Genomic DNA, 15,280 nt, shown 5'->3' with positions numbered 1-15,280 from the left:
CACAGGCAAACATTGCAACAATTCATGAATAATGTTCCTCAAGATAAAATTGCAAAGGATTTAGGGATTTCATAATTTACAGCACATAATATTAACAGATTCCTACAATCCAGAAAAATGCATGGATTCAGGAATATGTCCAAAGACCTTTGTCTATGAACACAGTAAGATAAATAGATGTATACACGGAACATACAGATTTACATATAAAGCAGCCAATAACTGAAGCGTTGGAGAAAGTAAATAATGGAAAATTGTTTCACTTTCAAAACTACAGCAACTGCTCTCATTGGCTCCCAAATGTTTACAGAGTTTTATTTGAAGAAGAGGTGATGCAACACCCTGGTAAACATGCCCCTGTCTAGCATTCAAACGACCATATATTGTCCAGAAAACAATAACATTTCTCAGCTTCAATAATTGACATGTTGTCTTTGTACTGTTGGCAATTAAATATTGAACAAAATGCAGAGGAGGCACACAACCTTAAAGTAAAATGAGGGGTGCTAATCCATAGGGGACTCCCCATAAGGGTCTCCAAATAATGTTAAGAATGCTGAGTAATGGATAGCACACCCAATTTGAAAAAATAATAGAAAATTTATTACAAAAAAGAAAAGAAAAATTACAAAAGTAATACAAAAATGATAAATAATATAACAGAGAGCCCAACGCGTTTCGACCTTAAGGGTCTTCCTCAGGGGCACAAATTAATTTTTTGATTTTTTGTTCATTTGTGTCCCTGAGAAAGACCCTTAAGGTCGAAACGTGTTGGGCTCTCTGTTATATTATTTGTCATTTTTGTATTACTTTTGTAATTTTTCTTTTTTGTAATAAATTTTCTATTATTTTTTCAAATTGGGTGTGCCATCCATTACTCTCAGTATTCTTGGCAATTAAATATAGAGCTTAAATGATTTTTAGATCATCCTCTATGCATTTTTATTTATATTTTACACAGCATTCCAATGTTTTTTGGAAATAGGCTTGTATTTTTATATTATTTATGTAGGTGTGCCTTACTTACTTGGTCTACAATATTATAAATAAAATCAGGGACTGTGTCCCATCTGTGTGGTTACTGCTAGCTAACTTTATCTAACCAGCTACTTTCTGACTGCAAGCTGGCCACAAGCTTCCCGTCACCTTCCATGGGCTCCTATCATGGTTACATCACAGTGCGAGAAGTCAGAAGAGGATATGATCTGTCATGTATGGGGCAGAATAGGTTCATATATGACACACCAAGCCCCAAGCACTAAAAATCCATGCAACAGAAAGCAGATGTGCAGAAGTGAAGAAATATTCAAATGCATATTATTGCGTAGAACTTTTTTCTTGGCAGTCACATTATACTTACTGCCTGCAGTAAGGATTTCATGCGCTCTTTCTTCATCATTATCTTCTTGCTCAGTGTGGCCCTCTTCCCTATCCCGATCTGCCTGCTCTTCCATCTCAGCTTCCTCATCAATAGTTCTGGTGAAGGAATTTTCTTGAGAACCCAGCTCTCCAGACTCCTGATTCTCAGAAACCTGTTGCAGTTACAATGGCTGGTGAGAGCTTACTGTATGTAAACATATAAGGGCCATGTGCACTCTGATGTCAAGGCAGAAGGAAGGGAATCCGCATTTTTTCCCAGCACAGATACAAATTTATTAAGCACCACACGATGACAAACATATTTCACCAATTACCAGAGAAAATCACACTGTTTCTTAAAAGCTGAACCAGCACAGGGTACTTTTCTCCACAGTGCTGTCAAGTTTTCACAGGTCCCAACTGTCCCTTCCACAGCAAGCTCCCAAAAGTTTTGAAGGAGAACTAAACCCTAAAAATGTATACGGTTAAAAATGACATTTTATATGCTGAACTTAATGCACAGCCTAAAGTTTCAGCTTCTCAATAACAGCAATGATCCAGGACTTCAAACTTGTCACAGGGGGGTCACATGCTCATGAAGCTCTGAGCAGCTGTTGAGAATCTACGCTTAGGGGCCATCGCAAATTATCAAGTAGAAAATGAGGTTGGACTGTAAGGCTGATTATTAAATTCTCATGCTAGTTGCACTGGTTTCTGTGCTGCCATGTAGTAATTATCTGATTAATCAGCCTTATATTGTGACATTTATATTATATGTGTACTGTATATTGTGAGTGGGTCCCTAAGCTCTGTAAGCGACAGCAGCACAGTGCATGTGTAGTGACTCAGCAGAAAAGAAGATGATAAGCTACTGGGGCATCTTTGGGGCACAGATATTTACTGCTAATGGGCTGTGATTGCCTTGGGCTGGTACCGAAGACCAAAATATAATGTAATAATGGAGTAAGGGATACCTGGGACCAGCGGAAACATTGAAGGGTCCTGAAAGGAAGTACCCCAGAAAAGACAAGCCAATCCAGCATAACAATTAGCCATATACAGTAAAGTATTTGCCCAATTTGGCCACCCACATGATCCTATTACGTTAAAAAGTTAGTGGTAGAGACATCCTAGAACAATGCGGTCAAACCTAAACAGAAACGTCATTCCTTCTTTCTTCTGGCTTCTCTCATTCAGCGAACAGTTTGTCAAAAATGAAACAGAACAAAAAGAATGAAGCTTCTGGACTGTGAGCAAAAAAGGCAGTATACCCTCCTTAGTTCCCAAGATTGTTTATACAGTCTCCCTCATGGATCACAGAAAGTGGGTTTTGGTTACACATTTTTGAAAACTATTATTTAACAGTGTACCCCAGTGTATATGGAATATGGAAAAAGAGAGAGGTTGGGGTAAGGAGGGCTTAAAGGAGAACTAAAACTAAAACTAAAACAAACAAGTAGGCTAGAAATGTTGTACATTATGTTTTGGGCTTCTGTACCAGCCCAAGGCAACCACAGCCCTTTAACAGTAAAGATCTGTACCTCCGAAGATGACCTTAGTAGCTCCTCATCTTCTTTTCAGCTGATTCACTGCACATGCTCTGTGCTGCTGTCACTAACTTAATTAGGGATCAATGCACAATATACTGAATATATATAATAGAAATGTCACAATATAAGGCTGATTATTAATTACTACAGATAATTATTACATGGCAGCACAGAAACCAGTGCAATTGGCGTGATAATCTGATAATCAGCCCTGTAGCACCAATCTAATTTTCTGTTTGATAATTTGGTACAACCCCTAAATTTAGCTTCTCAACAGCTGCTCAGAGCCCACGGAGCATGCAAGTGTTGCAGACACTTTCCAAGATGGTGACCCCTGTGACAATTTGAAGTCCTGGATCATTGCTGCTACTAACAAGCTAAAACTTTAGGCTGGTGCAATAAGTTCAGCATATAAAACATACCATTTTTAGCCATATTCATTTTAGAGTTTAGTTCTCCTTTAAAAGGACTGCAAAATGTCCAAACTGTAAAATAAATGTAAAATCTATTCGAAGCAGAAGGGATATTAAGTGATTATGGGCAGACATGATGCAAATTACTCCTTCATACCTTCACATCCCAAAACAGTTCTGTGGGAGGTTCAATATATTGGTGAGTATCATATGCTGAGCTTGAAGATGCCACTCCTTTGCTCCAGTGCCTAGCACAATTACTGAACATGAATCCAACAAACTAGAGAATACTGAATAAATTAGCTTTGCAAAATGTTTTTGTTTTGAACGGTTTAAGAGACATTTGAAGCTTTGTTATAAAGTTTGAGTAAAACAAAATATATATAGGAAAACCGTGTTGACCATATGTTATAGAACATACCCATCTCTCTCTAGATGAGGAAGTCTGTATCAGCTCCATGTTCTTGCACGCCAGAAGGCGACTCCGTACCTTGTATACATTGCGGTAAACCTCAGCCAGGGACTTCTCAGGCTGATATCTAGGAAACAATTAACAAGATTATTAGTGAGATTTCAGTCAGGCAACCCATTAAAAAGGCCCTATATATGGACATACTAATCTGCCAACTCAGCCTGGAGTATGGCCAGCTTAGCAAGAAAATATTGCCTTTTAAAGTGGCTGATTAAAAACATTCATGGAATGCATTTGCAGAACAAATAACTCTGCACTTGCATAGAGAAATATTTTGGGTGTATTACAATAAAAAAACTGAAGTGAAACTTTCTAGTACAAATGGCTAAAGCAGAATGCACACCAGATATTAAGGTAGATCTGTCTGGAGAATATGGCTAAGCATTAGCCCAGCATGCACATTTTACCAAATGGATTCTTATAAAGTACCAGAACCTTGGCTCCTCTGCTCTCAGCCTGTGTTTTGTTTGCAGCAGGAGAGCAGCAGAGCCCACACTCTGTTTGCCCAATGCCCTGGCCCTTAAACCAACGAGACCTTCGACATATGGTACACAAATGGGAGTTTTGAGAATACTTTGTAGCAGTCACAATCAAAATAAAAGTGTTCAAGACTGCTTACCGGCTTTCACCACTGGCCTGTGTAAGTAACCCAGTGTGCTTCAATAGGGCTGCAAGGACAAAGCGAGACACTGTGTCCAGAAGAGATTCATTACTAACAGTGGCGCTGTCCCAATCTGTTAAAGGACATGACATAGTTAGAGAAGACAAACACTTTATAATGATAAGAATAAATCTGCCTATTGTATTTCTTCCAGGTTAATCATCAGACAGGTAGCCCAGTTTTGTCTTCAGAATATGTTATCAGAAGCTTGACCTTTCTGTAGGTTAATTCTTACTGCACTGATAATGAAAAACTCTAATTCAGAACCTTTAGGGTTAGTTCACAATAGGAGATTCGGGGAGATTTTGTCGCCTGGCGACTAATCGCCTCGTCTTCTGAGCGACAATCTCCCCGAATTGCCTCAGTGTGTTTTCCCATAGGCTATAATGAAAAGTCGCCTACGCTAATGCACACGCGGCTTGTCGCTCAGAAGACGAGGCGATTAGTCGCCAGGCGACAAAATCTCCCCGACTCTCCTCGTGTGGCCTTACCCTTAATGCTGTATGGACAAGGATAGGGTATTGTGATTTCTCAATACCTCACAGGTTTACCGACTGGTCATGGGGCACAGTATTATGAACTATGGACTATCAAGAGGAAAAATGTAGCACAATCCGATTTTACATCTTCCTGGAATTGATGCATTTTTCTAGGTCCTACACAGGTAAACTGCAAACCATTCTTTCCAAAATGTTACACTATTTTGAACTGCTTATTAAGGGGGACTATCAAGGGAAAAACATTGGAGGTCCCATTAAAACATAGCAGAACCCAATTTAAAAATTTTCTGGAATTTATGCATTTTTTCATTACACACAGGTAAACTGCTATCCATTTTTTCCCAAATTCTGACAGTCTTCTGGAAACCAGAAAATCAGGGTTCTGCTTTATACTGTAAATACAGTCAACCAAAAATCTGTACAGTTTCTTTTTATCCAGCTCTCAGCAGAAATATATAACGTTTGACTGTATTTATAAAGTTTATTTTCATGCAAAGAAACTTATATTACACTTTTTGTTTGCCACTTCTGGCACAACACACCAGGCAACAGTCAGAATGTCCTGCCTACTGGCTGCTGCTTTCCATTTGCTTGGCTTGGGAAAAACATGGTTTATGGCAGACATGCATTCAGAAAGATAGAAATTAGTATTTCTGCCAGAAAAAATAAAAAATCCACCCCTCACTCAGCTACTTCCCATTTACTAGCATGGCAAACTCCCTCAATATAGCACATTTCTGTAAGAAGGACAGTACACCTTCAAAGTGCAGACTTCCATGGTTCCCAATGATTCCACCTAACACCAAAATTGTCTGCCATAGACTGTGTCTATGTGAGCCCCCCATAGTAAGCATATTTTTACATCCCACCCCAGTCCTACCTGAAATCTGCATCAGACAAAATGCCCTTTTTTTAGGAATTGTTTTAAACAATGGGTGAAAATGTTCTTTTTTCTCCCCAAATTTTTGATATAACATACCTTTGCTAATGGCATAATCTTGCATACTGATCCACGAGCTTTGTGCTGGCTCCTTGGTGGACCCAACTGCCAAATCCACCAGAATAGAAACCTCCGGTCTCAACTTGTAATCAAAGGTTTTCTGCTCCTCATTACCAGAAAATGCCACTTCAAGCAGAGCGCTCATACATTTGTCTGAAGGGAACATTAAGTGCATTAGTCGTCATATAGGAATACACACAATAAATACAGGTAGTCTACCCTATATGTCACTGTTGGGCCAAGAGCTATATTGTTATACTACATCATACCCCAAATGGTTCCAATAGGCATGTCAAATTATCATTAACAACCATTAAGCCACCTTAATCCTCTTCCTGCCAGTGTAATGACACAGCAACAATTATCATTGAGACTGTTAATGGCAGCATATATAAAGTATAATGATATCTTAAAGGGGTGGTTCACCTTTAAGTTAATGTTTAATGGCCAATTCTAAGACACTTTTCAATTAGTCTTCATTATATTTTTTTTTATATAGTTTTTTAATTATTTGACCCTAACTGCTCTGTAAGGCTACAAATCTATTGCTGTTGCTACTTTGTACTATTCATCTTTCTCTTCTGGCCCTCTCCTATTCATATTCCAGTCCCTTATTCAAATCAATGCATAGTTTGTAAGGTAATTTGGACCCTAGCGACCGGATAGATGAAACTGTAAACTGGAAAGCTGCTGAATAGAAGGCAAAGTAATTCAAAAACCACAAATAAAAAATGAAACCAATTGCACAGTCTCAGAACATCACTCTCTACATCATACTAAAAGTTAATTTAAAGCCCCCTGCATCGTCATTTTTATTTTTGCTTTCAAATTTGTTTAGTGGAAATAAAGAGTTAAATGGATAATTATATGTGGAATTCTTTGTTTTAACTTGATTTTATGCCTACTACACCAGGGGGTGGTGACTGCACCCAGAGTGAGGGCAAGCAGTGGGAATAAAAAGGACCTAAATGCCACAGATTCTTTTACAGCCAGTAAGTCATGCCTCCGGGAGACAATCCAGTGCCCCCCCGCCAAACTACACTAGGCAAGTGTACACATGATGACTTTTTTCCCCCACTCTATAAAGCAGTTTTTTACCCTTTACCAAATGTATTGGATTTTCAGTTCAGTGTTCCTGATGTGTACATTGAACATTTTACAGATCCAATCTAACCAGATTAAATATGGTTAGAAGTGGTATGGGCATTTTAATAAACAAAATAATTTGGATTCCATGTTTATTTTAAGACTTTAAAAGACTTCTATTATATAGCTTTTTATGTCTGGGTGACAGGTTGCTGGTCCAAGTAATGTTGGCTTGGGCAGCAATACTACTTGGACAGGCTCTGCAGTCTGTCATCACTACAATTAACTGCATGACCTCTGGGCATATGTAAATAAAAAAGGAACACCAAGCTTGCCTTTTGCATGTTCATATTGTGTATCCCTCTTATTCCCCAGCTTTCTCAACAAGAAAGTTCTTTCCACATCTCTGCATAATTTATATCTGTGGAGCAACATCTTTGGCTATGTTTTATTTTGTGGTGACTATGTGTTGCCTTGTGCCCTGTGTTTTACTTACATCCTTGTCTTGCATTTACATATTATTTTTCTCTCTCGTTTTCTATTTTTTTTTCTTGCAAAAATTCCATGGCAGGTCTCATGCTAACCCGTGTCATATTATTTATCTCTCTTATTTTCCATTTTATTTTTCATTAAACATTCCTTGGCAGGTCTCATGCTAAACTGTGTCATGGAACAAGTGCCCTGTGTTGTGTCAGCACAGTACTGGCAGAGAGAGGAGGAGGTGTTAACAACAAGCACATTTTTAGACAGATCATTTGTATCCTAAACCATATCAATTTAAAGTTAACAAGTTATACAAAGATTTTATCACAACATGGCATGTGAATGCAGTTTTCCCAATATATGATCTAATACCAAGGCTGCCATCATTCTTTCAACTAGTTTTATCATTCAAAGGCTGTTGGCACATAGGGAATTTAGAAAGGCACGGTAATAAGGAGGGAAACACTACCCTACCTGCCACAATTTATCATTTACTGCGAGAAACACAAGCAGAGGTGGTGTTGCTTACATTGGCAATTAAAGCTGAAGCTGGCAAGCTCACTAACCTAGTTGAGGAACTTCCATTTCTACTCCATTTCCAAACAAAGGTGTTTTTAACCAGTAGTTTGTATCTTGCTCCTCTTGGGAAGCAGGAGAACCCTGTAACATTCCACCTAAACATCTTCCAATAAGCAGTGCAACCGTCCTTTCTAAATCCACAAGCCAGACCCATGATTGAGCAGGTGCAGGCAAAGATATTCCAGCAGGATCAATGTGTTCTGGTCCCCCTAGAAGTAGAAATACAAAACTAACTTATCAGATTCACAGAACATGTATATTCATCTATGTAGCACCACAGTTACTGGCATAATTCCAATTGCCAGCACAGACAGACACTTGTATATATTGTTTAGCACAATTAGGGTGTACTCCGACACAAATATATTACTCCACCTAGCAACAAATAAATATCTAGTCTAGACATTCATAATAAACAAAGGTATGTATTGTTCTGGTAGTATTGGTTTTAATTGCAGTAATTGGTAGTTTTGCTTGTGCACATACACAAGTTTGTATCATATCAAAAATACAAATACACAGTTAAAAACTAGGAAAAGTACAACTGTGCCCAAGCAGATCCAAGGGTAGGGGGCGCTTGTATATGTTAGTGGCATTTGAATATGTAATTGTACACACCCCTTCTCTGAAGCTATTTATGGTGAATGAAGCAATTTTCCATTTCTCCTGACGAAGCCGGATTAACTGGCGATACGGTGGAGCGGCATTGCGCTCTCCTTCCTAAAAACCTACCCTTGGATCTGCTTGGACAAACTTTTGTACCTGACTTAGGATGAATATATACCCTTTTTGATAATATTCAGTTAGTGAGCCCTATGCATATATCTTTTTTCCTACATATACTGTATGCTTTTGCTTTATGAAATGGAGTTCCGGGCTTCTCGCACACCCAGGTGTATCGGTATGAGCGCTACTGCGTCACTTAAATTGAGTATATGATTGTTACTTGTGGTTAAATTTGGAGTAGGAAGAGATGATGGTTTTCTGGCATGTAAATTACAATGTACAAATAAAGATTGTTTTTTTTATTGATGGTGCAGTGGTGTGGGGCCTTTTCTTTCAGGTTGTGATAACAGTATGTTCAACCTCCTTGCACAGCATCTGTTAATTAATTATTGGGAACCGGTGCTGTGTTCATTTTTTCTATGAAATTGTGAAAAGGGGCATAGGGCTGATGGACATGGAAATGGGCACATCAGTCCAACCTGTATTAAATTTACCCTAGGCTGTACTTGCCATTAAGAGTATTCATTCCTGACGCTTATAAACAAAGAGGTAATGAACATGCATTAAGTTTGGGCAAGTGCACATATGCACATTTAAAGATAAATTGCCTAATCCCCAGAATTGATATAGGCTTATTCTATTTAAGATGGATACAATCCCTGTTTAGATGCCAAAATAAAGAAGGTGTGGCTCAGGAGCAGATACCAGGAAGATAACAGTAGGAACTTGGTTGCAAACTTTTTTGTAATAAAAGTGGATACAAAAATGCAAATGTAGGCATTTGTTACGTTTTTTCTTCTTGCACAGTAAAGAGAGATTTTTGTGCTCCGTTAAATCTTTTTCTCTTGTCCTATTTTGGGGGACACAGGCACCATGGGGGACGAAGATCCTGCAGCTTGGAGAAGTACACTAACTTGTTAACTTTGACCCCTCCTCCTGCTCTGGGCTTCATCCTCTGCCTCCTCCTACTATGATAGAGGAGTGTAAGATATAGCAACCCAAAACAGAGAAGGAGTCTCTCAACCCCCTCAGAACCTCCTATAACAATGGACTCCCAACAAGGAGTAACTACAGTATATACAACAATAGGTCATCTCACAGCAGTGTGCAACAGGGCGGGAAGGCCTGTGTCCCCCAATATAGGACAAGAGAAAAAGATTTAACGGTGAGTACAAAAATCTCTCTTTCTCTTGCCTAATTGGGGGACACAGGCACCATGGGGATGTGCCAAAGCAACCCCTGAGGGCGGGACACTGTAACCCCTATTAGGTGTTCAGTTAACGGCTGTCTGTAACACCTTCCTCCTGAAGCTGGCTTCGGCTGCGGCTTGTGTGTGAAGCCTATAGAATCATGTGAAGGTATGTGGATTTGCCCAGGTAGCTGCTCTGCAGACCTGCTCAACAGATGCTTGATGTCGAAATGCCCATGACGTGCTTAGTGATCTTGTTGAGTGTGCTCTAACTTTTAATGGAGTGTCTTTTCCCTTCACTGCATATGCTCTGATGATAGTGGATCTGATCCACTTTGCCATCGTTGTCTTGGACGCTTTTGTTCCCATCTTAGGTCCACTTGTGATCACGAACAACGAATCTGACTTTCTTATGCCCTTTGTTGCTTCCAAGTAAGCTTTGATTGCCCGAACCACATCCAAATTGTTTAATCTGGTTTCCATGGGGTTCTTGGGCTCCGGGCACAGTGATGGTACCACCAAGTCCTGGTTGAGATGGAATTCTGATACGACCTTTGGGAGAAACCTTGTGAATGTTGGTGAACGGAGATCTGCAAGAAAGTGCTGCTAGTTCCGAGACTCTACGTGCTGACGTAATAGCCAACAGAAAGACAACCTTTTCAGTAAGTGTGGCTAACGGGACATTGTCTATTGGTTCATATGGATCCTCCTGTAGGACTCACCAAATTGAGGTCCCAGGAAGGAACTGGGCATCTATAAGGTGGTACGATTCTCGTTGCCCCTTGTAAGAATGTTCTGATATGACTTTGCAACGCTAATTTTTTCTGGAAGAGGATGGATAGAGGATGGTAAGTCCATCCTGAAGAAAAGAAAGTATTTCACTCTCTGTTGCCTTCTGTGGATCTAGTTCTTTTTTCTCACACCAACCGATAAAGGTCTTCCACACTCTGTAATACACTTTTGCAGATACCGGTTTTCATGCATGAAGCATGGTTGAGATGGCTGCCATTGGAACCCCTGATCTCTTAAGGACTAAGGTCTAAAGCCCAGCGATGAGAATTCGGGTGGTTGATGGGTCCTTGTGTTAGCAGATCCTCTCTTTCTGGGAGATGAAACGGGTCGTTGAGTGCAAAGTCCACTACATCTGCGAACCACGACCTTCTTGGTCAGTAGGGTGCCACTAGAATGGTCTGAGTTCCCTGTCTTTTTATCTTCTTTATAATTCTTGGAAGAAGAGCTAGTGGAGGGAATGCGTAGGCCATGGCGAAATCCCACGGAATGACCAGAGCATCTGTTGCATGTGCTAGTGGGTCTATGCTTCTGGCAACCAATCTTTGAACCTTCCGATTGCATCTGGATGCCATTAGATCTACATCTGGAAGACCCCACCTTTCTACTACCAGTTGAAAGACATCCTGGTGTAGACGCCATTCGTTCTGATCTAGTGTTTCTCTGCTCAGGTAGTCTGCCATCCAATTGTCTACTCCTGGGATTTGTACTGCGGATAGCTTTGGTATGTTGTTTTCTGCCCAAGACAGAATCCTGCTTGCCTCCCTTAGGGATGCTGGGCTGCGTGTGCCCCCTTGATGATTCACATAGGCCACTGCAGTCACATTGTCTGACTGGATCCTTGCGGCTTTCCCCTGAAGGAAAGGTGAGAACCGTTTTAGTGAGTACAGTATCGCTGGATCTGGAGAAGCCTCTCCTCTTGGTCCCAGCAGCCCTGGACGTTCTTTGGCCTTTGGGTACTCCGCCCCACCCTGTTAGGCTTGCATCCGTTGTGACCACTGTCCACAGGTGGTTGGGGAAGGGTCTTCACTTTTTCATTCGTAGTGGATGGGTCCACCAGAGTAGGGAATTCTTTACTTGATCTGGGATGACTATCTGCCGGTCTAAGTTCTTTCGATCCCTCTTCTGATGCTGGAGAATCAGGTGTTGGAGGTATCTTATGTGAAATTGGGCAAATGGGATTGCCGGAAACGATGCCACCATTGTTCCCAGCATCTGCATAGCTGTGCGGAGAGAGACAGTGTTGGTTGTTCTGAGAGTCTGTATCCGCTTCTGTAAGATATTGGCTTTTTCTCTTGGGAGAAAGACGGTTGCTTTTTTGGAGTCTAGTATCAACCCCAGGTATTCTATGGTTTGAGTCGGGCAGAGGTGGGACTTCTTGTAGTTGATGACCCAACCCAGAACTTCTAGAGACTTGAGTGTCTGAGAGGTGTGTGCTTCGGCTGTGACTGCCGATGGGCCTTTTACTAGAAGGTCGTCAAGGTAGGGAATGACTGTGTTGCCCTTGATTCTGAGATCCTCTAGTGCTGCTGCCATCACCTTGGTGAAGGTTCTTAGGGAGGACGATATTTCGAATGGTAGTGCTACAAACTGACAAAGTTTTCCGTCCACATAAAACCTGAGGAATCTGTGGTGACTCTTATGGTCTCTTATTTGGTCTTTACACACCTCCCGAAAGGACATTAGACAGCCGCCTAAAGGTATCCCCTCGAGGGTGGGTACATCTTCATGCTGTGGCGGATTTGTCCTGGGAGGGCTTGGTTTGTCCCTTTGAGGACGACCAGCTGGCTCCTTGTTTGTCATGGTAGCGCTGACAGAAGTCAGAATTGGTCTTGTCTGTTTGTGGCTTTGTCCTCTGCCCTTGGCGAAAGGGATGAAAAAAGGGTCTTCTCTTAAAGGTGGGTCTCTTTGCTCTGGTCTGAGGGAGCAAGGTACTTTTACCTCAAGTGGCTTGGGATATAATCTTGGCTAGCTCTGACCCGAAGAGCGGTTTTCCCTGGAACGGGAGGCTAACAAGGGATCTTTTAGATGTCAGATCAGTTGACCATGTTTTTAGCCACAGGAATCTTCAGGAGGCTATGGATTGTGCTGAGGCTTTTGCAACCAGCTTTGCCGCGTCCAATGAACCATCGCAGATATAAGATGTAGTATCTGCTATTTGCCATAGTAGTGCGTCGGTAGATGGGTCCACTGAACCGATAACCTGAGCTGTCTGTTCTACCCAGACTTCCATAGCTTTAGCTACCCAGGCTATGGCAAAAATCGGTCTGAAGGCTGTACCGGATGCTGTGAAGATTGCCTTGCAGAATCCATTTAGACGTTTGTCTATTGGATCCTTGAATGACACTGTGTCTGCCACTGGAATAGTGGTGGCCTTGGATAGTCTGGAGACTGGTGGATCTACCGCTGGGGTGATGACCAGAGATCAATGCATTCTTGAGGAAAGGGATAGGTTTGGGAAAATGTCTAGAGATTTGTACTCTGTGGTCAGGGGTTTTCCATTGAGATTTGACAATCTCCTCTAATTGCTCATATGCTGGGAAGATGCAAGAGCTTTTCTTTTGTCTCTTAAATATATTCTTTGCTGGCTCTACAGTCTAAGTAGTTTCTTCGATGTTAAGTGTTGTGAGTACCGCCTGTGTGAGGCCTTCTACCTCTCTTTGTGTTCTGGGAGTGTCCTGATCTGGATCAGGCTGTTCCTCTGATTCATCATCTGAAGCTATTTGCCCCCTCTTCATCTGAGGGTTAAACTGTTCCCCAGGGGAGTCTGGGGGCGATATGATGGAGCGTTTTGAGGCCGCAGGCCTGTTGTCTTGTGATTTTGTGGGATTAGACAGGCGTTCTAAAACTTTGCCTAATGTCTCCGGGATGTGGGCTAAATTCTGTAGGTCGGCAAGGGAGAGAGAGAGAGCGCGCGGACCAAGTCAGTGTCTGTTCTGCTGGCTGTGTTGGCCACAGGTGGTGTGTCTACATGCTGCGCACACAGATTCAGCCGAAACACATTGAAATTTGGTGTTGCACACTGCGCATGCAAGGTAAGATACTTGTGTTGCTTGCGAGAAGGTGCTGAGGACTTTGAGGTCCTGGGCTCCTCTGTTTTGTCTGCCATAGCTCAAAGATAGCAATGCAGCTTTTACTTCTTTTATTTAGTTATTTAGAAGGAGGGGAAGGGGATACCCTTGGTGGTAGGGTTGCAGTAAGAAGGGTCTGCAAAAGAAGAGAGGTATATGTTTATTTATCCCAGTCCCCCAAGTCACATGCCCCGTGTATAGAAGGGTCGCATCCTATATGCACAAGGTAAGGCTAGGTCTCACTTGCCTGTCTATGCAGAGGGACTGGGGGTTCTCCCTTCACTTTGGAGAGAAAGTGCGCCAAGGAACATTGCCGGAAGTCTGTGTTCCGTTCTTTGGCGCCAATGACGACATGTGCGTCTCCGGCACAATGTCGCCCAGGGGCTGAAAAAAACTGGAAGTGCGCACCCGTGAGTTGTGCTCAGTGAGAATAGTACGCTGCGGGTTTTTTGACGCTCCCATTGTATAGTAGCGGTCCCTGTGCCTAAATGGGTAGCCTTGGGGAGGGGGTGAGGTGAGGACTGTGTACTCACCCTATCCGTCCAGCTGCTGAGTGCCCATGAAGTCTTGTTCCCACAGCTACAGGGAATGAGGGAGCTAGCCTGCAGTCCTCCGTAGAGCGGAAAGGCTGTTGGGCAAGGAGATCTTTTAGGTTGGAACCTAAGCAGCTGGTGGGACACATTAATACAGTTCAATGGTCCCTGTTTGTGGCATGATCCTAACCATGGTCCTTGATCATCTGCTCCAGCCACTATTTTTCTGTGTCTTCTCCTCTGAGGACACTAAAAGAAACTGGGCATAGTAGGAGGAGGTAGGGGATGAAGCCCAGAGCAGGAGGAGGAGTCAAAGTTAACAAGTTAGTGTCCTTCTCCAAGCTGCAGGATCTTCATCCCCCATGGTGCCGGTGTCCCCCAATTAGGCAAGAGAAATGTGTATAGCAGCTTTATGGTTAAAAACAAAATATTACCTGAACTTCACTGGCTATCAGGGGGTAAGAGTTTATAAAATCATCTGACTGTAAATAGGCCAGCCGAAGGAGGTTCTGCAAAATCTGGAGAACTGAGTGTTGTCTATAATGAAGTTTAATATCAATAAGGCACAAGCACTAGCAAATTGCTCACCATGAAGTGGCCACTGCAGTTCTTGGTCCTCTAACAAAGCAGCAGCAGGTAACAGTCTGTTCAGGCGATCAAGAGGGGGCAGTAAGTCCAGCAAGTAACTAAGAAGAGGTCTGGCCACTGATGCAGGCAACAGCAGCAATGCATTTACAAGCTGACATAGCATACTGCCAGCTGCTGACACATAGATTACATCTACAGTGAGGAGACATATAGAAAAAGACAATCAAAAGTTAAAATTGAATATAAGCTTCATCTCAATGAAATAAGACACTTTCTAAATA

The 15,280-nt window shown here is 41.9% G+C and overlaps 1 protein-coding gene across 7 annotated transcripts in view; it reads right to left on the bottom strand.

Annotated features, from left to right (window-relative positions):
* herc1.L (HECT and RLD domain containing E3 ubiquitin protein ligase family member 1 L homeolog) overlaps positions 1-15,280 on the bottom strand; it is a 135,747-nt gene that overhangs the window by 82,200 nt on the left and 38,267 nt on the right. For all 7 annotated transcript variants that reach the window (XM_041586656.1, XM_041586660.1, XM_041586659.1 and 4 more), the window contains 6 exons: positions 15,000-15,191; positions 8,091-8,312; positions 5,935-6,108; positions 4,414-4,528; positions 3,744-3,861; positions 1,361-1,532 (listed from right to left, as the gene is read on the bottom strand). In XM_041586656.1, the coding sequence (XP_041442590.1) occupies positions 1,361-1,532; positions 3,744-3,861; positions 4,414-4,528; positions 5,935-6,108; positions 8,091-8,312; positions 15,000-15,191 (993 nt within the window). The remainder of the gene's footprint in view (positions 1-1,360; positions 1,533-3,743; positions 3,862-4,413; positions 4,529-5,934; positions 6,109-8,090; positions 8,313-14,999; positions 15,192-15,280) is intronic.

Source organism: Xenopus laevis, chromosome 3L (assembly GCF_017654675.1).
Source record: "Xenopus laevis strain J_2021 chromosome 3L, Xenopus_laevis_v10.1, whole genome shotgun sequence".
NCBI classification, from domain to species: domain Eukaryota; kingdom Metazoa; phylum Chordata; class Amphibia; order Anura; family Pipidae; genus Xenopus; species Xenopus laevis.
Note: the sequence above shows the minus strand (reverse complement) of the source record. Positions and strands in the feature narration are given on the sequence as shown.